The sequence below is a fragment of the Amblyraja radiata genome, chromosome 37 (assembly GCF_010909765.2).
Source record: "Amblyraja radiata isolate CabotCenter1 chromosome 37, sAmbRad1.1.pri, whole genome shotgun sequence".
Classification (NCBI taxonomy): Eukaryota; Metazoa; Chordata; class Chondrichthyes; order Rajiformes; family Rajidae; genus Amblyraja; species Amblyraja radiata.
The window spans coordinates 22,200,219-22,224,797 of NC_045992.1; the positions used below are offsets into that span (position 1 = coordinate 22,200,219).

Genomic DNA, 24,579 nt, shown 5'->3' on the forward strand with positions numbered 1-24,579 from the left:
CTCCGTACTCTCTCTATTTTGTTGACATCTTTACTATAATTTGGCGACCAGAATTGTGCACCATATTCCAGAATTGGCCTCACCAATGCCTTGTACAATTTTAACATTACATCCCAACTTCTATACTCAATGCTCTGATTTATAAAGGCCAGCACATCAAATGCTTTCTTTACCAATCTATCTACATGAGATTCAACCTTCAGGGAACTATGCACAGGGAACATCTATCCTAGATCCCTCTGTTCTACTGCATTCTTCAATTCGCTACCATTTACTATGTACGTCCTACATTTTGTTACGTTTCAGCCTTATTCTGAAATGGATTAAATTCATTTTTTTTATCACCAATCTACACCCTATAATAAAAAATTGAAAACAGGTGTTTAGAAATTTTTGCAAAGTTATTAAAAATAATTAACTGAAATATCACATTTACATAAGTATTCAGGCCCTTTACTCAGTACTTTGAGGCACCTTTGGCAGCGATTACAGCCTCAATTCTTCTTGGGTATGACACTACGTTGGCACACCTGTATTTGGGTAATTTCTCTCAATCTTCTCTGCAGATCCTCCCAAGCTCTGTCAGGTTGGATGGGGAGCGTCGATGCACAGCTATTTAAAGGTCCCTCCAGAGATGTTCCAGAGATGTTCGATCGGATTCAAGTCCAGGCTCTGGCTGGGCCATTCAAGGACATTCACAGACTTGTCATGAAGCCACTCCTGCGTGGTCTTGGCTGTGTGCTTAGGGTTGTTGTCCTGTTGGAAGGTGAACCTCCGCCCCAGTCTGAGGTCCAGAACGCTCTGGAGCAGGTTTTCATCAAGGATCTCTCTGTACTTTGCTCCGTTCATCTTTCCCTCGATCCTGACTAGTCTCCCAGTTCCTGCCGCTGAAAAACATTCCCACAGCATGATGCTGCCACCACCATGCTTCACTGTTTATATGGTATTAGCCAGGTGATGAGCAGTGCCTGGTTTCCTCCAGACATGACATTTGGCATTCAGGCCAGAGTTCAATCTTGGTTTCATCAGACCAGAGAATCTTGTTTCTCACGCCTTTTGGCAAACTTCAAGCTGGCTGTCAAGTACCTTTTACTGAGGAGTGGCTTCCGTCTAGCCACTCTACCATAAAGGCCTGATTGGTGGAGTGCTGCAGATATAGTTGTCCTTCTGGAAGGTCCTCTCATCTCCACAGAGGAACTCTGGAGCTCTGTCAGAGTGACCATCATATCTCTGACCAAGGCCTTTCTCCCCCGATTGCTCAGTTTGGCCGGGCGGCCAGCTCTATGAAGAGTCCTGGTGGTTGCAAAGTTCTTCCATTTAAGAATGACGGAGGCCACTGTGCTCTTCGGGGCCTACACGGTCGCACATTGTGGCCTTTTCAATAATGAAGAGGGGCAAATTGGTTTCAATATTGATTTAGTTGCAGAAGTAAAGCGACTGGAAGGATGTTACAAATAGGTAATTAGTGGTAATTAGTACTCCATCTCTTGTTTTTAGTAACAACTAAGTGGGATCTGTTGGGTCACTATAATACGGGAGGTCTGGTCCCCCAACACAACCCGTTCCTCAACGCAATAATCCACCACTTACACCTATCCCCCTCCCATCAAATCCACCCTCCCTGTCCCCCTCTCCCTCTACTCCCCCCCTCTATCCCACCTTGCCCATCACCCCAGACACCTTCTACTCCCCTCCCTACCTCCCTGCACTCCACCACCCCTCTACCCCACTCCCTCCCCTCTTTCCCCCCTCCCTCCCTCTCTCTCCTCCTCATCCCCTCTCCCTCCCTTCAAGAAAGGAGCGAGAGATAAAACGGGGAATTACAGACAAGTTAGCCTGACTTCGGTGGTGGGAATGATGCTGGAGTCAATTATTAAAGTGGTAATAATGTGGCATTTGGATAGCAGTAAAAGGATTAGTCCAAGTCAACATGGATTTATAAAAGGGAAATCATGCTTGACTAATCTTCTGCAATTTTTTGAGGATGTGACAAGTAAAATGGATGAAGGGGTGCCAGTGGATGTAGTGTATCTAGACTTTCAGAAAGCCTTTTATAATAAAATTATAAAAGGACTGGTCAAGCTAGATGCAGGAAAAAAATTCCCAATGTTGGGCGAGTCCAGAACCAGGGGCCACAGTCTTAGAATAAAGGGGAGGTCATTTAAGACTGAGGTGAGAAAATATATTTTCACCCAGAGAGTTGTGAATTTATGGAATTCCCTGCCACAGAGGGCAGTGGAGGCCAAATCACTGGATGGATTTAAGAGAGAGTTAGATAGAGCTCTAGGGGCTAGTGGAGTCAAGGGATATGAGGAGAAGGCAGGCACGGATTATTGATAGGGGACGATCAGCCATGATCACAATGAATGGCGGTTCTGGCTCGAAGGGCCGAATGGCCTCCTCCTGCACCTATTTTCTATGTCATAGAGTCATCGAGCTATGCAGCACATAAACAGGGCCTTCAGCACAACGAGGAGATTCACCAAGATATTGCCTGAATTGGAGAACCTTTGTAATGGAGAGGAGTTGAAAAAATGGGCTTGCTTACCCCAGAGTGAAGGAGTCTAAGGGATGACCAAATTATGGGGTAGATAATCATAATCATAAGGGGAAAGTAAGGGAATCATAAACAAGACAGCATCGGTTTAAGGTGAACGGAAAGAATTTTAAAGATGATTTGAATGGTTGATATCTACAACTCACTGCCAGATGGGCAGTGGAGGCCAAGTCACTGGATGGATTTAAAAGAGTTAGATAGAGCTCTAGGGGCTTGTGGAGTCAAGGGATATGGGGAGAAGGCAGGTACGGGTTATTGATAGGGGGTGATCAGCCATGATCACAATGAATGGCGGTGCTGGCTCGAAGGGCCGAATGGCCTCCTCCTGCACCTATTTTCTATGTTACCCCCCTCCCTCCCTCCCTCCCTCATCCCTCTCCCGCTCATCCCTCTCCGCTCCCTCTCCCTCATGCCTCTTTCCCCCCTCCATCCTCTCTCCCTCCCTCATCCCTCTCTCCCCCACCCTCCCTCATCCCTCTCTCCCCCTCACTCCCACTCTCTGCCCTCCCTCATCCCTCTCTACCCCTCCCTCATTCCTCTCTCCCCCTCCCTCCCTCATCCCTCTGTGGATGGATGGATGCCTCCTCCTGCACCTATTTTCTATGTTTCTATGTTACATGTATATGTAATGTTAGTTAGACTACAGCCCGAGTGTTAGGTATATTTCTGATCAATATGTTCCAGGATACACATGATTGTGCTGGACGGATTGCAAAGGCAATCTGTGAGGATGTTGCGTAGATTGTGAAATTATAGGGTTGAAGGAAGATCAGAAGAGAGGATAGTGGAGCGAAACAAACTGAGGTGTGGAAATTATGATTTTTCCAGAGTATAAATGGGAAGGACAATTTATCTGATCTGAAAGGCTATCTAAATCTAAAGCAAATAGTAGAAGGATTGGAAGGGAGATACTGACAAATCTTTCATCAAAGGTTCGGAACACATTCACTGAAAAAGCAGAAAGCTTCATCATTGAATATGTATCTGCACATATTCAGGGCTACACACCTAGTAGTAGAGAGTAGGATTATATGGGTAAATTTGGTGGATTTGAACATGATAATTTAAATAGCTTCCTTCAGTGTTGTAAATTTTCTATGACTAAGATCTCTTCAAATATCTGTTTACTTATTTCTATCTGGAGTCTGAAGAAGAGGCCCAACCTGAAACATCACCCATCCATGTTCTCCAGAGATGCTGCCTGACTCGCTGAGTTACTGCAACACATTGTGTTGTACACAAGATTCCAGCATCTGCAGTTCTTTGTGTCTATTTATTTCAGTTTGAGTTTACCCAGATCCACTGGCTCCAGAGCTCACCACAGTTTAGCCCCATGACAGAAAAAGGAGCTGGTATCCAGAGAAGAGATAGGAAGGATTGCTCTTGCCATGAAGGCAGCAGTAGATCAACTGTAACCAATGAACCCAAAACACGTCAATAGAAATTAAAGCATAAATTTTCCCAGGCTGAAATCATACTTCCTAGAAACGGAGATAGTTATAGGTATTTGAGGGACAAGCTCTGCATAAGATATTATTGCCGCAGTTCATTAAAATAATGCCCCAGTACTAGGGGTCAAGTTCACTATTTCATTAGATTCATTCTCTCCATTATAACTGATTTATTTGGTTTAGTTCAGAGATACAGCATGGAAACAGGCCCTTCAGCCCAACCGAGTCCACACAAACCAGCATTCCCTGCATATTAACACTACCCGACACACACTAGGGACAATTTTACATTTATACCAAGCCGATTAACCTACAAACCTGTACATCTTTGGAGTGAGGGAGGAGACCAAAGATCTTGGAGAAAACCCACACAGGTCACGGGGAGAACGTACAAGCTCCATACAAACAGCACCCGTAGTCAGGATGGAACCCGGGTCTCTGGCGCTGTGAGGCAATAACTCTACCGCAGCACCACCATGCTGCCCCGTGCCCCGTAGGAATGTTTTTTTGACAATTGCACAACACTCAATTATATTTGCACTGCACAAAACACGAGGCACTCCACACCTGCACAGTGTAGGGCCCGGATACTGAGGCACAAGCTGCTAAACGGCAAGTGACATTCATGACCCACAAGTGCATCACCAACCGGAGAAAAGACACATTCCTTTGATGTTGAAAGGCATGACTAGCATCAGCCTCCCAGTTTCAACATTCAGCCCCTCCACCCCTGTCACACTGTGGCTGTACAGTACCACCATGTGCAGAATTCACTTCAGCCACTCTCCAAAGCTTATTAACAACGCTGCTGATATAAATGGGCCGAGGTCATCAGATTCACGTAGTCTCTTGTGCCCATGTCAATGTTATTCTATTCCTTCTTTGTTAATTGGTCAAAAATCTGGAACTCCCTATCTAACAGCATTAAAACAGGACATTTACCAGATAGATTTCAGCTGACAACCAGCCTCACCAGTTTGGTTAACCTTTAATAATAAATGCTAGCTTCGTATGTGACAGTCACAACTTAATTAATTGAAAAGAGTCTGATAACAGATCTATGACAGAACAGATTTATGAAAATGCATTTTAGAAACCCACAAATAGTTCTATTTGTATGGAGTATGGAGTATGGAGACTTATTTCAAGCTAATTTACAGTAAATGGATGTTGATGAACAGAGGGTCCTTGGAGTTCACGTCCACAGTTCTCTGAAAATGGCAACACAGGTAGAAAGTGTGATGAAGATAACATAGGACATGCTTCATCGGACTGGGCATGTAGTATAAAACTAGGGACATGATGCAGCTTTATAGAACACTGGTTAGAACCACTGAGTGTGGTTCTGGTTACATAGAAATTAGAAATGCACAGGAGCAGGTCCATCGGCTCACGATACCTGTGTTTAATATGATGCCAAGTTAAACTAATCTCCTCTGCCTGCAGGTGACTCTTATCCCTCCATTCCCTGCATATGCAGGTGCCTATCTTAAATGTCACTATTGTTTCTCCCTCCACCACCACCCTATCCTAGGAGAAATACTGACTATATAACCTATCCATGTCTCTCGTGATTTTATATACTTCTATCAAGCCTCTCCTCAACCTCCAACATTCCAGAGAAAACAATCCAAGTTTGTTCAACCTCACTTTATAGTTAATACCTTCTAGTCCAGACAGCATTATAGCCAATCTCTTCTGCACCCTCTCCAAAGTCTCCATATATTTCCTGTAATGGGGCAATGAGACCTGCATACAATACTTCAAATGCGGCCTGACCAAAGTACATGACTTCCTGACTCTTATACTCAATGGGCCGACTGATGAAGGCAAACATACCATATGGTTTCCTTACCACTCTGTCACACCATAAAATAATGCAACTGAGCTGAGAGAGTGCAGAGGAGATTCACCAAGATATTGCCTGAATTGGAGAACCTTTGTAATGGAGAGGAGTTGAAAAAACTGGGCTTGCTTCCCCCAGAGTGAAGGAGTCTAAGGGATGACCAAATTATGGGGTAGATAGTCACAATCATAAGGGGAAAGTAGGGGAATCATAAACAAGACAGCATCGGTTTAAGGTGAACGGAAAGAATTTTAAAGATGATTTGAATGGTTAATATCTACAACTCACTGCCAGATGGGCAGTGGATTTAAAAGAGTTAGATAGAGCTCTAGGGGCTTGTGGAGTCAAGGGATATGGGGAGAAGGCAGGCACGGGTTATTGATAGGGGACGATCAGCCATGATCACAATGAATGGCGGTGCTGGCTCGAAGGGCCGAATGGCCTCCTCCTGCACCTATTTTCTATGTTTCTATGATTCTATGAGGCCTGTGAGTCAGATACAATCACTATGTTTCAGAGACATTTAGACAGGCATTTAAAGAGGCAACCATAGACCTATTTTAAATTAAATTAAATTAAATTCCTTTATTTATATAGCACATTTTTAGTCAACTTGCATTGACCCCAAAGTGCTTCACATAATTACATTCACACACACAGGCAAAGGTGGGTGAAGTGTCTTGCCCAAGGACACACACAGGCAAAGGTGGGTGAAGTGTCTTGCCCAAGGACACAACGACAGTATGCACTCCAAGCGGGATTCGAACCAGCTACCTTCCGGTTGCCAGCCGAACACTTAGCCCATTGTGCCATCTGTCGTTATTTGTACCTATTGTGGGCAAATGGAATTAATATAAATAAGCATAGAGGTCAGTATGGACATATCTATGCTTACATCCCACCACTCAATGATATGATAATCAATTGTGAGAATCGCACGGCAAAATCCACAGGCACACTCGCCGGGAAAGTTGTTGGGAGTACTAATCATAAGCAGGTACAACACTGAGTGCTGTGTTCATCCAAGTGCAGCAGAGGTAATGGGCCAGTGAAACTAAACATACAACAGCAGGTCCACAAGGCTTGAAGCTCACTCATCAGCTTCTCGTGGAATGATGAGTACATTCCAGATTTTCCATTTATGTTAAGTCTTCCCCGATTGCAATGACACAGTTGCTGAGACTATCATTGACAATGGGCCAGATCTATCATTGGCCTAACATTGCCAGTTGCTGCACCCTGGAGCACACTGTTTCCACACAGTGCGGTCCCGGCCAGTCTCCTGCTGGGATGTCAGCTCCAAGTCATCCTCCAGACAGGGCCTCTCCTAGTGCAAGTGACTGACACAACTGCTGTGGGAGCTATTAAGACCCTGACCCCCCAGGCCTCAATGGTCTCAAATTAAATGGTTGTGACACTTGGAACCTGTTAAAAAAAATGAAAATAATGTTAAAATGTTTAAGTTATTAAAAACAAATTAAAACACAAATTAAAAACACACACATAAAAAAAAAGCAAAAACATTAAATAAAATGAAATAAATCAAATAAAAGGCTTTACACCTCCATTACTCCCATTCATTGTGATGGGGCCTATTGTACATGCCAGGTTAACCAGGCAAAGGGTTACAACAAAGAACAGGACAACACGGAACAGCCCAATGTCTGTGCTGACCATGAAGCCAATTTAAACTAAACCCATCTGCCTTCACATGCCTTCGCTGCCTGTTCAGGTGCCTGTTCAAATGCCTCTTAAACATTCCTACCATATCTGCTTCTAGCATATTCCTGGCAGTGTGTTCCAGGCACCCGCCACTTTCTTTGTCAAATACTTACCTTGCAAATCTCCTTTAAACTTTTCTTATTTGCACCTTAGAGGTATGCTTTAAAGTATTTGATATTTCCACCCTGGGAAATAGATTCTGACCATGTACCTTATGTATGCCTCTCATAATGTTTTATACTCTATCAGGTCTGATAGAGTTTCCATGCCCCAGTTTCCATGCCCCAGAGAAAAGTAATATAATTTGGTCAACCTTCCCTTCTGTCAATACTCTCTAATTCAGGCAACATCCTGGTATAGCTCTTTTGAACCCTCTCCAAAGTGCTCACATACCTCCTGTAATACAGCAACCAGAACAGCACACAGTACACCAAATGCAACCTGATTAGAAATGTTATACAGTGCAAAATGACTTTGTACCTTGATACCCGACCAATAAAGGCAAGAATGCCATTAGCCTTGTTTATTACCCTTACCACTCTTTACCACTGTTAGTTTCACAAGACGTTGGTGAGGCTGCGCCTGCAATATCGTGTTTAGATTTGCTCACCCTGTTATGGGAAAGATGTCGTTAAGCTGCAGTGTGTGCAGAGAAGATTTACAATGATGTTGCCAGGACTTGACGGCCTGAGAGATTGGGCAGGCTAGGAGTACATTCTTTGGAGTGCAGGAGACTAAAGTGTGATCTTATAGAGGTATAGAAACATAGAAACATAGAAATTAGGTGCAGGAGTAGGCCATTCGGCCCTTCGAGCCTGCACCGCCATTCAATATGATCATGGCTGATCATCCAACTCAGTATCCCGTACCTGCCTTCTCTCCATACCCTCTGATCCCCTTAGCCACAAGGGCCACATCTAACTCCCTCTTAAATAAAATGAACTGGCCTCGACTACCCTCTGTGGCAGAGAGTTCCAGAGATTCACCACTCTCTGTGTGAAAAAAGTTCTTCTCATCTCGGTTTTAAAGGATTTCCCCCTTATCCTTAAGCTGTGTCCCCTTGTCCTGGACTTCCCCAACATCGGGAGCAACCTTCCTGCATCTACCCTGTCCAACCCCTTAAGAATTTTATAAGTTTCTATAAGATCCCCTCTCAATCTCCTAAATTCTAGAGAGTATATCCAGTCTTTCTTCATAAGACAGTCCTGACATCCCAGGAATCAGTCTGGTGAACCTTCTCTACACTCCCTCTATGGCAATAATGTCCTTCCTCAGATTTGGAGACCAAAACTGTACGCAATACTCCAGGTATGGAAAATCATGAGGGGCAGAGATAAGTGAATGCACTATTTTTCCCCATAGATAGGGAATCAAGAATCAAGAACAGAGGGCACAAGTTTAAGGTGAGATTTAATAAGAACCCAAGAACATACAGGGAGTGAGGGATGTATGGAATGTGCTGCCAGTAGAACTAGTTGAGGCAGGTGCAATAGCAACATTAAAAATATAACAGGACAGGTAAAGAGGGTCAAAGGCAAATGGGACAACTTGGTCGGCATGGACGTGTTGGGCTGAACGGCCTGTTTCTGTGACCCAATCTATTTGTGCTGCCTCTTTCAGGGAGCAAAGGGCTAGCACCCCATTTAGTTTACTGTCTCTTACATTTGAACTCTCAAGGTAAAGAACATCACACTTGACCCAGTTAAACCCTATCTGTCATCTATCCCTATTACCAACCAATCTAAATCCTGCTGTAGGTACACAAAATTGCTGGGGAAACTCAGCGGGTGCAGCAGCATCTATGGAGCGAAGGAAATAGGCGACGTTTCGGGCCGAAACCCTTCTTCAGACCACTTTGTCTAAATCCTGCTGTATCCTTTTTGTGGTGTTTGCAAATTTACTAATCAGCCTACTTACTTTTTTATGCAATTTTTTAAAACAGTGCCCTCCATAATGTTTGGGACAAAGACCCATCATTTATTTGCCTCTGTACTCCACAATTTGAAATTTATAATAGAAAGAAATCACATGTGGTTAAAGTGCACATTGCCAGATTTTATTAAACAACATTTTTATATATTTTGGTTTCACCATGTAGAAATTACAGCTGTGTTTATATAACCATATAACCATATAACAATTACAGCACGGAAACAGGCCATCTCGGCCCTACAAGTCGGTGCCGAACACTTATTTTCCCCTAGTCCCATCTACCTGCACTCAGACCATAACCCTCCATTCCTTTCCCGTTCCAAGCATTCAAATACACATCATCCAATTTATTTTTAAATGATAAAATCGATCCTGCCTCCACCACTTCCACTGGAAGCTCATTCCACACAGCTATCACTCTCTGAGTAAAGAAGTTCCCCCTCATGTTACCCCTAAACTTCTGTCCCTTAATTCTGAAGTCATGTCCTCTTGTTTGAATCTTCCCTACTCTCAATGGGAAAAGCTTATCCACGTCAACTCTGTCTATCCCTCTCATCATTTTAAAGACCTCTATCAAGTCCCCCCCTTAACCTTCTGCGCTCCAAAGACTGAAAACCTAACTTAACCATATAAACCATATAACAATTACAGCACGGAAACAGGCCATCTCGGCCCTACAAGTCCGTGCCGAACAACTTTATACCCTTAGTCCCACCTGCCTGCACTCATACCATAACCCTCCATTCCCTTCTCATCCATATGCCTATCCAATTTATTTTTAAATGATACCAACGAACCTGCCTCCACCACTTCCACTGGAAGCTCATTCCACACCGCTACCACTCTCTGAGTAAAGAAGTTCCCCCTCATGTTACCCCTAAACTTCTGTCCCTTAATTCTGAAGTCATGTCCTCTTGTTTGAATCTTCCCTATTCTCAAAGGGAAAAGCTGGTCCACATCAACTCTGTCTATCCCTCTCATCATTTTAAAGACCTCTATCAAGTCCCCCCTTAACCTTCTGCGCTCCAGAGAATAAAGACCTAACTTATTCAACCTTTCTCTGTAACACTAGTTGTTGAAACCCAGGCAACATTCTAGTAAATCTCCTCTGTACTCTCTCTATTTTGTTGACATCCTTCCTATAATTGGGCGACCAAAATTGTACACCATACTCCAGATTTGGTCTCACCAATGCCTTGTACAATTTTAACATTACATCCCAGCTTCTATACTCAATGCTCTGATTTATAAAGGCTAGCATACCAAAAGCTTTCTTTACCACCCTATCTATATGAGATTCCACCTTCAAGGAACTATGCACGGTTATTCCCAGATCCCTCTGTTCAACTGTATTCTTCAATTCCCTACCATTTACCATGTACGTCCTATTTTGATTTGTCCTGCCAAGGTGTAGCACCTCACATTTATCAGCATTAAACTCCATCTGCCATCTTTCAGCCCATTCTTCTAAATGGCCTAAATCACTCTGTAGACTTTGGAAATCCTCTTCATTATCCATGATCTTGGTATCATCTGCATACTTACTAATCCAATTTACCACACCTTCATCCAGATCATTGATGTACATGACAAACAACAGTGGACCCAACACAGATCCCTGAGGCACCCCACTAGTCACCTGCCTCCAACCCGACAAACAACCATCCACCATTACCCTCTGGCTTCTCCCATTCAGCCACTGTTGAATCCATCTTGCTACTCCTGCATTTATATCCAACAGTTGAACCTTCTTAACCAACCTCCCATGAGGAACCTTGTCAAAGGCCTTACTAAAGTCCATATAGACAACATCCACTGCTTTACCCTCGTCAATTTCCCTAGTAACCTCTTCAAAAAATTCAAGAAGATTAGTCAAACATGACCTTCCAGGCACAAATCCATGCTGACTGTTCCTAATCAGACCCTGTTTATCCAGATGCTTATATATATATTATCTCTAAGTATCTTTTCCATTAATTTGCCCACCACTGAAGTCAAACTAACAGGCCTATAATTGCTAGGTTTTCTCTTAGAACCCTTTTTAAACAATGGAACAACATGCGCAGTACACCAATCCTCGGGGACTATTCCCGTTTCTAATGACATTTGAAATATTTCTGTCATAGCCCCGGCTATTTCTACACTAACTTCCCTCAATGTCCTAGGGAATATCCTGTCAGGACCTGGAGACTTATCCACTTTTATATTTTTCAAAAGTGTCAGTACTTCTTTTACTTTGAAACTCATAGTATCCATAGCTACTCTACTAGTTTCTCTTACCTCACATAATTCAATATCCTTCTCCTTGGTGAATACCAAAGAAAAGAAATTGTTCAATATCTCACCCATCTCTTTTGGCTCTGCAGATAGCTGTCCACTCTGTCTCTCCAATGGACAATTTTATCCCTCGTTATCCTTTTACTATTAATATAGCTGTAGAAACCCTTTGGATTTACTTTCACCTTACTGCCAAAGCAATCTCATGTCTTCTTTTAGCTTTTCTAATTTCTTTATTAAGATTCTTTTTACATTCCTTATACTCCTCAAGCACCTACTCCATGCTGCCGATAATTATTGTAGATATCCCTCTTTTTCCGAACAAATGTCCAATTTCCCTTGAAAACCAGGACTCTTTCCAATTTTTACTCTTTCCTTTCAACCGAACAGGAACATATTAACTTATTCAACCTTTCTCTGTAACTTAGTTGCTGAAACCCAGGCAACATTCTAGTAAATCTCCTCTGTACTCTCTCTATTTTGTTGACTTCCTTCCTATAATTGGGCGACCAAAATTGTACACCATACTCCAGAATTGGTCTCACCAATGCCTTGTACAATTTTAACATTACATCCCAACATTATATACTCAATGCTCTGATTTATAAAGGCTAGCACAGCAAAAGCTTTCTTTACCACCCTATCTACATGAGATTCCACCTTCAGGGAATTATGCACAGTTATTCCTAGATCCCTCTGTTCAACTGCATTCCTCATTTACCATGTACGTCCTATTTTGATTTGTCCTGCCAAGATGTAGCACCTCACACTTATCAGCATTAAACTCCATCTGCCATCTTTCAGCCCATTCTTCCAAATGGCCTAAATCTCTCTGTAGACTTTGGAAACCTACTTCATTATCCACAACACCACCTATCTTAGTATCATCTGTATACGTACTAATCCAATTTATCACACCATCATCCAGATCATTGATGTACATGACAAACATATATAGTCCCCCTATTTCAGGGCACCATAATGTTTGGGACACATGACTTCACAGGTGTTTGTAATTGCTCAAGTGTGTTTAATTGCCTTAATGCAGGTATAACAGAGCTCTCAGCACCTTGTCTTTCCTCCAGTCTTTCCATCACCTTTGGAAACTTTTATTGCTGTTTATCAACATGAGGACCAAAGTTTTGCCAATGAAAGTCAAAGAAGCCTTTATGAGACTGAGAAACAAGAATAAAACTGTTAGAGACTTGTCGCTTTACCTCCCCCCTCAACTCCATCTAAGGACACAAGCAGTCTTTCCAGGTGAGGCAGAGGTTCACCTGTCACTCCTCCAACCTCATCTATTGCATCCACTGTTCTAGGTATCAAATGCTCTACATCGGTGAGGCCAAGCACTGGCTCAGCGATCGCTTCGCCCAACACCTCCGCTCAATTCGCATTAATCCACCTGATCTCCCGGTGGCTCAGCAATTTAATTTCCCCTCCCATTCCAAATCCGACCTTTCTGTTCTGGGCCTCCTCCATGGGCAGAGTGAGTCCCACCACAAATTGGAGGAGCAGCACCTCATATTTCGCTTGTGTAGTTTACACCCCAGCGGTATGAACATTGACTTCTCCAATTTCAGGTAGTCCTAGATTTCTCACTCCTTCCCCTCCCCTTCCCAGCTCTCCCACAGCCCACTGTCTCCGTCTCTTCCTTTTTTCGTCCTGTCCCCCCCACCCCTACATCAGTCTGAAGAAGGGACTCAACCCAAAACGTCACCTATTCCTTCGCTCCATAGATGCTGCCTCACCCGCTGAGTTTCTCCAGCATTTTTGTCTACTGTCGATTTTTCCAGCATCTGCAGTTCTTTCTTAAACAAAACTGTTAGAGACATCAGCCAAACCTTAGGCTTGCCAAAATCAACTGTTAGGAACACCATTAAGAAGAAAGAGAGCACTGGTGAGCTTACTAATCGCAAAGGGACTGGCAGGCCAAGGAAGACCTCCACAGCTGATGACAGAATAATTCTCTCTATAATAAAGAAAAATCCCCAAACACCTGTCCGACAGATCAGAAACACTCTTTAGGAATCAGGAGTGGATTTGTCAATGACCACTGTCCGCAGAAGACTTCATGAACAGAAATACAGAGGTTGCACTGCAAGATGCAAACCACTGGTTAGCCGCAAAAATAGGATGGCCAGGTTACAGTTTGCCAAGAAGTTCTTAAAAGAACAACCACAGTTCTAGAAAAAGGTCTTGTGGACAGATGAGACGAAGATTAACTTATATCAGAGTGATGGCAAGAGCAAAGTATGGAGGAGAGAAGGAACTGCCCGAGATCCAAAGCACACCACCTCATCTGTGAAACACGGTGATGGGGGTGTTATGGCCTGGGCATGTATGGCTGCTGAAGGTACTGGCTCACTTATCTTCATTGATGATACAACTGCTGATGGTAGTAGCATAATGAATTCTAAACACATCCTATCTGCTCAAGTTCAAACAAATGCCTCAAAACTCATTGGCCGACGGTTCATTCTACAGTAAGACAATGATCCCAAACATACTGCTAAAGCAACAAAGGAGTTTTTCAAAGCTAAAAAATGGTCAATTCTTGAGTGGTCAAGTCAATCACCCGATCTTAACCCAATTGAGAATGCCTTTTATATGCTGAAGAGAAAACTGAAGGGGACTAGCCCCCAAAACAAGCATAAGCTAAAGATGGCTGCAACACATGCCTGGCAGAGCATCACCAGAGAAGACACCCAGCAACTGGTGATGTTCATGAATCGCAGACTTCAAGCAGTCATTGCATGCAAAGGATATGCAACAAAATACTAAACAAGACAACTTTCATTTACATGACATTGCCGTGTCCCAAACATTATGGTGCCGTGAAATGGGGGGGACTATGTATAAACACTGCTGTCATTTCTACATGATGAAACCAAAATGTATAAAAATGGCCTTTATTAAAATCTGACAATGTGCATTTTAACCACATGTGATTTTTTTTCTATTACAAATCTCAAATTGGGGAGTATAGAGGCAAGTAAATAAATGATGGGTCTTTGTCCCAAACATTATGGAGGGCACTGTAAGTATCACTAACAACAGATGTATAAGAACACGGTACAAGAACCAGCAGAACACCACTGGTCAAGATCTTCAGTCAGAATAGCACCTCTCCACTGCTACCTGTGTTCTATGGCCAAGCTTTTACTAACCCAATCAGTAATTCTCTGTGGTTCCCATGTGCCTCAATTTCTGCATCAGCCTACCATGAAGGACCTTGTCATATCTTCACTAAACTCTAGTTGTAGAACCGGCGAGTAAGAGGACATCGGTGCCGGCTCTGATTTGTTCTGAACCTTTCCATACCTCTGGTTTCCTTCTCCCCTGACTGTCAATTTGCAGAAGGGTCACGACCCAAAAAGTCACCTATTCCTTTACTCCAGAAATGTTGCCCGACCCTCTGAGTTACTCTGCATCTTGTGTCTATCTTCACTAATCTCTATGTGGACAACATCCACTGCCGAGCCCTCTTTGATTATCTTCATCAGCTCCTCAAAAACCTCAATCAAGTTGTAGGACATGACCTCTGCCTGGATGTTACCAGATCTTACCCCAAAGAATATATTCCAATAATATTCCTACCACTGAAGTAAAGGTATTGGCCTATAATTTCCTGATTTGACTCCATCGCTCTAAAGGAACGATTTGGCACAGTCCTCGTGGATAGATTTCTTAGTCAGACAGCTTGAAAATTTGTAAAAATCAGCATTTCCATGTTGTTCTCCATGACGTATCCATGGCTATTGGTCTGCTGAGCAGATGGCTTCACTACACCTCCACTTAGGAACAGCTGAATCACCAGTATATCTGCATCAGATCCATGCAGATCTTGGCAGAGTGTAACTGCATTGCATTTCATAAGTACAAGAATGATTTTCATAGTGCCATCTTTTGTTCAGGTCTTTCGTACCTGAAACATGTGCATCCCAATGCTTACGAATCAGCACCTCCATACACATCACGACCTCTATCCACACCTCATCAAAGAGCTCTGTCACAATAGTATTCCTTCTGCAGAGACTTGGAGAGATTGGAGGCAAACCACTTCTGTCTTCGTACTGCAAGGACAGATCCAGCCTTGTCTCAGAGCCATCTTCCTCCCTGTGTGGTTACATGGCACAAATCTGTCAATAAATTACGTACATGCTAAGAAAACACGTCAACTCGCATACAGAATAGATGTCTGAAACCCACAATAAAAATGCAGTCACAAAGTCACATAGAAAGAAACAAAATATTTACCCCATCATGTCCATGCCAATCATCAAGTCCCCACTGATATTAATCCCATTCCCCAGCACTTTTTCTGGGGAATTTGCTGGAGTGCTGCTTTTCATGCCTCAGTGACTCAAGTATGTCCATAGAAACATCTTAAACATTTACCGAGTCTCGGCCTTTGTCACCTAATCAAGTACTGCACTGCACTGCAAAGTCCCGTCACCCTCCCACTTTACTTCAAACCCATGGTCTTAGATACATACTCCTACTATGGGTGAATATTTCTTACTCTCACAATTTTGCACATTTCTATCTGGTCTCCCTTCAGCCTCCTCTGCCCCAAAAAAACAAAACCGTTGTTTTCAAGTCTCTTCTCAAAATTAAAAAGCTCTATCTCAGTCAGCATACATAGAAACATAGTAAAAAATAGGTGCAGGAGTAGCGATTCGGCCCTTCAAGCCAGCACTGCCATTCAATATGATCATGGCTGATCATCTAAAATCAGTTCCTGCTTTCTCCCCTTGATTCTGTTAGTCTTAAGAGCTATATCTAACTCTCTCTTGAATAAATCCAGTGAATTGGCCTCCACTGCTTTCTGTGGCAGAGAATTTCCACAGATTCACAACTCTGGATGAAAAGGTTTTTTCTCATCTCAGTCCTAAATGGCTTACCCCTTATTCTTAAACCGTGACCCCGGTTCTGGATTTCCCCAAAATCCCCATACTGAGCACCTCCCCATGCACTCATGTCCTTCTTTTAGTGTGGTGATCAGAAGTGCACATAGTAGTGTACACGTTCACCAGAATGCTGCTTGGATTGGAGGGTATTAATTATAAAGAAAGCTTGGTCAAACATGGATTGTTCTCAATGGGGAAACCTGATAGAAGAATAGATAGAGCCAGAGCCTTTTTCCACAGAGCGGAAATGCTAGACTAGAGGGCATAGCTTTAAAGTTAGAGCGGGGAGGTTTAAAGAAGGTGTGCACAGCAATCTTTCTGCACAAAGAGTGGAAGGATTTAGAGGAATATGAGCCAACAATGGGCAGGTGGGACTGGCGTAAACGGGCATTTTGGTCGACATGGTCAAATTGGGTCGGAGGACCTGTTTTTGTGCTGCATGATGCTAAGAGTGATGGGCGCTGCCAGAAATGGTTGTGGTGGACCCATGCATGTTAATGACATTAAAGAGGATTTTAGACAGGCACATGGATGCAGGCAATGGAGGGATATGGATCAGAGGAGATTAGTTTAACTTGGCATCATGTTAGGCGCAGACATTGTGGGCCGAAGTGCTTGATCCTGTGCTGTTATGTTTGTCCGTGTGGAGCTTGATTGTTCTCTCTGCAATTGTCTAGGTTTCCCTTGAATGCTCCAGTTTCCTTCCACGTTCCAAAGATATGCTGAAGACAGACACAAAAGGATGCAGGCAGCATCTCTGGAGAAAAGGAATAGGTGACATTTCGGGTCTGAGGGAACGAGAGATATAGACGGTATTTAGAAATAAGGAATGGAAGATATGCAATAGGCCATTGTGGGATAGGCAATAACGAGTAAAAAGACAGCAACTCAACAGGACGACAGTGAAACTAGTACGACGATGAGTGTTTGGGAGGGACAGAGAGAGAGGGGATGCAAGGGTTACTTGAAGTTAAAGAAATCAATATTCATACTGCTGAGTTGTAAGCGAATGGAAGAAGCCCCAGACAGAGTCTGGAGAGTCTCGACCAGGAACGTTGCCTTTTTCTTCGCTCCATAGATGCTGCCTCACCCGCTGAGTTTCCCCAGCATTTCTATCTACCCCAGACAGAAAGGTCAGTATGGGAATGAGAAGGGGAGTTAAAGTACACAAAAATGCTGGAGAAACTCAGTGTGTGCAGCAGCATCTATGGAGCGAAGGAGATTTCCCGCTGAGTTTCTCCAGCATTTTTGTGTACCTTCGATTTTCCAGCATCTGCAGTTCCTTCTTAAACAGGGGAGTTAAAGTGTTTGGCAACTGCGAGATTATGTAGGATGCGGCAGACTGAGCAAAGATTTTCAGCGAAATGATCGGCGAGTCTGCGCTTGGTCTCGCAGAGGTTAATTGTGACCACAGCAAATTGCCCCTGGATAAGTGAGTGATAGAATCTGGTGAAGCTGATATAATTGTGGGGTAAATAATTTACAAGAAAAATGAATGGGTGCATGTGAAAGCTCCATGCACTTGATAGTCAGAAACGGCCTCCTGCTATGTTGTATGACAATATGTTATGGTAGACATCCAGAGAGCACAATCTTAGACCTAACATCTGCTCCTGAAGTCCTGCTGTAAGTGCTCATTCTTCTTTTCCATGTATTCTCAGTATCGTTGTGTACTGCAACCTTTAGCTGTTTACCCTTTTTGTTTAAAATGCTTCACAACCTTTACCCTGGCAGCAAGGCAACACTATCTTGCCTCTGGCCACAGAAATGCCTGTCCATTGCGCTCACTATACATCATTCTGCGCTCCAATTCCTATCCTGTTCAAACACTCCCCATAGCTAAGGCCCTCGAGCGCTGCCTCGTAAATCTTCTCTGCACCATTTCCAGTTTTACAACATTTTTCCTAGAACATGGCCCCCCGGAACACAATAATCTATATGCGGCCTCACCAATGTTTTATACATGTCCTCCCAACTTCTTTACTCAACACTCTGATGAAAGACAATGTGCCAAATGTCTATTGGGTAATGGCAAGTATCTACCTTTGGTGCCACTTTCAACAAACTATGCACCTGTATACCTCGACCCCTCTGCTTTAAAACGTTCCCCAGAGTCCTACTGTGTCGGTCCTGTCTATGTTAGACTTCTCAAAATGCAACACCTCACATATCTCTGCATTAAATTCCATCAACCATTCCACAGCCCACCTGCCCAACCGATCAACCTGCTGCAAGTTTTGACAACCATCTACAACTAGTGTCACATTGACAACTATCTACAATACCACCCACTTTAGTGTCAAATTAGGCTATTCTGTTAGCTGTGGTTGATCCTAATTTTTGTAGGCAGATATATCTGGGCAATTTTTTACTCTGCTAAATTAATATCGCTATTGCAAATGTATGCAACAGCTTGGCTTGCTCCAAAGCATTTCTTCACAATACAGCCAAAATATTATGAACACCGTTAACATTAGCCACATCCATTGTGCTATATAGAATGGAATAAATGCAAGTTTACATTATTGTTAAGAGAAGAGGGAAACGGGCATTGATTTTCAGCATAAGGTTGTGAGTGACCAATGCATGATCAGCACTGTGAAGACGGAATAGGTTTTCCAAGATGGTACTGAAGAGAGAATGAATGACGCTAAAGCTAATTTTAAAAAGATCATGAAATCCATTGTTATTCTGGTTAAATTGGCTCTTTAATACTAACTGGTCATTGTAATTAAGTGCCAAATACTCCTCCATAAAGCCTTCTGCAATGATAACGCTGTCCTCCGACTCGTCTCCTTCCTCTTCCCAGGGAAACCTGCCAATCTTCTGCATGAAGTTGCTCCCTTTCCACAGAGGCAGACCCGAGAACGTTTCACTCTTTCCAACAAGACAAAGTCTGAAAGAAAGAAAACACAATTCCATTTTGTTCAAGGATTTTGTTCACGTGGATATGCAGGAAGTGGATGGATATGGGTCATGTGCAGGCTGAGGAAATTAGTTTATGGCATCATGTTCAGCACAGATAATGCGGGCCGAAGGGCCTGTTCCTGTGCTGCACTGTTTTATGTTCTATGTGGTTTTAAATGGAAAATTGTTCCATTCCCTAATGAATATCTGGCAAAGATCATCTGAGGCTGAGCTATGATGCTCTGGGAAGATCTATATTCAATCCACAGCTTGATATGGTTGGAATTTAAAAAAAGTGCTCCTTATCTACTAATCTCTGCTGATGGGTCAAATCAGCACCAAAATATAAGTAGAAAGTGTCAGAGAAAGCGGGTCAGGCAGCATCTGTGGAGATGGAAACATAGTTAACATTTCAGGTTGGTGCAAGATCTGAAGCATTAATTCTGTTTCTCTCTCCACAGAGGGGTGGCACAGTGCACAGCGGTAGAGCTGCTGCCTCAGCGCCAGAGACACGGGTTCGATCCTGACCACAGGTGCTGTCTGCTTGTAGCTTATACTTTCTCCCCGTGACTGCGTGGGTTTTTTCCGGGTGCTCTGGTTTCCTCCTACACTCCAAAGACGTACAGGTTAGTAGGTTAATTTGCTTAGGTAAAATTCTAACTTTACCCTAATGTTTAGGATAGTGTTAATGTGCGGGATCACTGGTTGGCACTGTCTCACTGGGCCGACCAGAGCCTGTTTCCTCGCTCTATCTCTAAAGATGAAAGATGCAATGTATTTCCAATTATTTTAATTTAAAATTGTTGTTTTGTATCCATTACAAACATAAGATTGAGCTTGGGTGCAAGTATCTCTATTGTGAAATTGTTTGATGTTGTTAAGTCTATATAACACGAACATGCCCTATGGTTATATACATTGACATATCAGAGAAAACTGGAGTAAAATCACAGAATGTCGACACACAATCCCATCATGTCGACAATCTGAATGCAAACTCCACAGGATGAAGGTGTTTGCTACAAGGTACATAGGAACTGGCTCCTAGTGCAGTTAGATAGTGGACAGCTCTACAGGAACCTTTTGTCTACACAAGCCATTGACCACCTGACCAGATCAGGTCGCTTTAATTTTGTTTGTGTTTCCTTCCTCCACATCTGTTCAAACACGTTCAATTCAATGAACGTCCACTCATCTGCCACTTTCCCAATTAATCTAGATCCGGTTGCAGTCTTGCATAACATTCATTATTTTCCATAACATCACCAACTTTGGTGTCATCTGCAAAGTTACATTCAACTACATTCTCAACCAAATGATTAATACAGATAGATGATGGATAATCTTGGACCCAGCACCAATTACTGCTTCCAATATGAATAAACAATCATCCACTACCATCCTCTGACCTGCTACCAAGCCAAGTTTGTATCCAGTTGTCTAGCTCACTCTGGATTCCATGTGGTCTAACATTTCCGAGCAGCCTACCATGCAGGACCTTGTCAAAGGCCTTAATAAAGTCCATGGTGGCAACGTGTACCATCCTGCCCTTGTCAAACCTGTTGGTAATCTCTGCAAATAGCGCTCAATCAAATTCTCACACACACTAAACCACGTTGACTATCCTAGACGAGTCTTTGCCTTTCTAGATGCAGGTGGAATCCTCTCCACAAACTCTACTACAACTGGACAGCACGGTGGTGCAGCAGTAGAGTTGCCAGAGACCTAGGTTCAATCTTGACCTCGGGGATCACTGGTCAGCGAGGACTCAGTGGACTGAAGGGCCTGTTTCCACACTGTATCTCTAAACTAAACTAATCCAAACTAAATTAAACTCCTTTAAACTCACTGGCCTGTAGTCCCCTGGCTTGTCCTATCACCTCTTCATAAATAAAGGCACGACTCTGGCCATCCACCAGTCTTCCAGTACCTCAACCATGCCTAAAAAATGATACTGATATCTCTGCCAGGACCCCATCACTTTCTTCCCACAATATCTAAGGATGCAATTGCAGGCTTTGAGCAGTTATCTACCTTTATGTGCTTTAAGACTGCCAGGAACTCCTCTATGGTAAATGTGAGTAGTAATGAAAGTTAGCGGAGCGGTATACTCCCTCTGTGAGACATGGCAAGTCAGGAATTGGCCCAGTGTTTGCAGTGTGTCGCTTGCAGATCCTCTCAGATGGCAGTTGGACTCACCGAGGAGTATACAGGAAGCAGAGAGGGTTAATGGACAGCAAAGGTTCAGGCAGATGGACGGGTGACTATCAGGTGAGGCAGGCAGTGCAGGAGTGCGAGAGGCTGTCCCTGTCTCAAACAAGTATATCATTTTAGATACTTGTGCGGAAACCTCTTAGGAGTAGATAACAGTACCTGCTGTACGAGTGGCACTATGGCTGGCTCTGTTTACTGGGAAGATGATGGAAGCTAAGGAATTGAGGTATAGGAGTTATGATGACTTAGATCATATATAAATTACCAAAATGGAGTTATGGGCTGTTGTATATCATGTTGAGGTGTCAAATAAAGGATCTAATCTAATCTAATCTAAAACATCTTCAATCTGTCACTGGCCCAGGGTGTCGTCCCTACATGCCTCAAGACCATAACCATCGTGCCCAGGGACTGACCGTGAACCCTTGGTAGACACAAAATGCTGGAGTAACTCAGAGGGACAAGCAGCATCTCTGAAGAGAAGGAATGGGTGACGTTTCGAGTCGAGACTCTTCAGACTGAGGCTCTATCCAAAGTGAATCCTTGGACCTGGTGGAAAGCTAACAAGGAAATTGTGGAGGCCCTTGCAGAAATATCTGCATCAGCTTTAGCCACAGGTGAAGTTCTGAAAGCTGCCGGCCCCGACAACATCCCCGGGCGTGTGCTCAGGGCATGTGCTGGACAACTATCCCTGGTCTTCACTGACATCTAGGGCTGAGGCGGCGTTCCGGCGGCGGCGGCGACTTGATTTCGGGGCTCGGCCACGGGCCAGTGGACGACATTGTCGGGAGCTCGCAGGTCACAGGCTGGTGACCTGTTTTTACATAGCTCCCGCGACAACAGCTGCGTCCGCTGGACTGGAGGGCGGCATCTTCGGCAGCTTCGACCACCCGGGGCCGCGGACTTGAACCGGCCCGTTCGCGGAGCTCGGTTGAGCCGCGGGACTGACTTACCATCGCCCAGTGGGGTAACAACATCGGAGGCCTGGATCGTCTCAGCACAGAGGGAGAATAAGGAGGGGAAGAGACAGTGACTTTAAGACTTTTGCCTCCATCACAGTGATGAGGTGCCTGGTGAACTCACTGTGGTGGATGTTAATTTGTGTTTATTGTGTGTTTTGTTGTTTATTATTATATGTATGACTGCAGGCAACGAAATTTAGTTCAGACCGAAAGGTCTGAATGACAAATAAAGGATCTAATCTAATCTAATCTAAAACATCTTCAATCTGTCACTGGCCCAGGGTGTCGTCCCTACATGCCTCAAGACCATAACCATCGTGCCAGTGCCCAGTCAGCTTCAGGGAGTCTCAACGACTTCCGCCCAGTGGCACTCACCCCCATCATCGCAAAGTGCTTCGAAAGACTAGAGGTGGCTAACATTGCACCATTTCTAAAACAACTGTCACTGTCTTTAACCTCAGCAATCGGCTCGCCAATGCAAAGCTCCGAGTGTCCTTTTGTGGTAAGTCGGTGAAGAATGACGAATTCCTCAAGTACCTCGGAGTCACCCTGGATCGCACCCTAACCTATCATGAACACCTAAAGAGGGTGGCTGATAAACTGAATGCAAGGGTCAACATTATCAGGAAGCTTGCAGGCAACAGCTGGGGATCCAATGCACACACTCTCCGTATCGCAAACTTAGCTTCAGTCTACTCAACAGCCGGGTTTTTCTCAACAGCTTGGGCTAATTGCTGCCACACCAAATGAGTTGACACTGTCCTTAACTCTGCAATGCGGGTCATCACAGGGACGCTTAAGTCAACACCTTTGCAGTGGCTCCCTGTCCTCTCTCATATCGCCCCTTCCAGCATACGCAGAAGGGAGAGCACCATCGAGGCTAACCCTGACCTTCCCATCCATGCTCACTTGAACAATTTGCCCATCATGGGCCTGAAGTCCCACAAACCCTTCTGGTCTTCCGTTAAATCCCTGGAAGACTTTGACCCCAAAACTGAGTGGCACAGAGCCTGCAAAGATGCCAACACCAACAACGGAGAGGCCATCACAGACCTCATAGTGAAACCACCGGGTTTTGACCTCCATCGCAAGCAATGGCTAACCCTGAACAGAATCAGCACCCTCCATGTAAGAACAGCCCATCACCTGCATAAATGGGGGATGACAGACAGCCCTGCTTGTGACTGCGGACATCCAGATCAGACCATCCCATACATCGTGAATGACTGCCCACTGAGGCTTTTCCCTGGGGGCATCAAAGCCATCCACCCAGTAACTGATGCTGTCCTGCCCTGGATGTCAACCTTTGATCTACAGTGTCCTTTTAAGCTGTGCACTCCATACACAAGAAGAAGAATTGCACCGTTATTTAAGAAGGGTAACAAGGACAAGCCATGGTTCTACTAGCCACAAAGTCTGATGTCCGTGGTGGAAAAGTTGTTGGAAGGGATTGGTTGGAACGCGCACAATCCCTTCCAACAACTCTGCTGCTGTTTGTTAACTACATTACTGATTTGGGTGGCAATGCAGTTAACACTGTTAGTAAATTTACAGATGACATCAAAATTGATGGCATAGTGGACAGTGAGGAAAGAAATCTGTTTACAACAGGATCCAGATCAGTTTGGAAAGTAGGCCAAGGATTGACAAATGGAATTTAACTCTGGCATACGTGTGGTGTTGCACTTTTGTATGTCAAACCAGGGCAGGACTTACACAGTAAATGATAGGGTGCTAGAGAGTGTTGCAGAACAGAGAGATCTAGGGATACAGCTGCATGGTTCCCTTAAAGTAGTCT

General features: G+C 43.9%; 1 protein-coding gene across 2 annotated transcripts in view; it reads right to left on the bottom strand.

Moving 5' to 3' along the window:
- Positions 1–24,579, bottom strand: part of fam149b1 (family with sequence similarity 149 member B1) — a 212,794-nt gene that overhangs the window by 97,785 nt on the left and 90,430 nt on the right. For both annotated transcript variants that reach the window (XM_033012952.1, XM_033012951.1), the window contains exons 6-7: positions 19,418–19,594; positions 15,714–15,904 (exon numbers count right to left, since the gene is read on the bottom strand). In XM_033012952.1, coding sequence (XP_032868843.1) covers positions 15,714–15,904; positions 19,418–19,594 — 368 coding nt within the window. The remainder of the gene's footprint in view (positions 1–15,713; positions 15,905–19,417; positions 19,595–24,579) is intronic.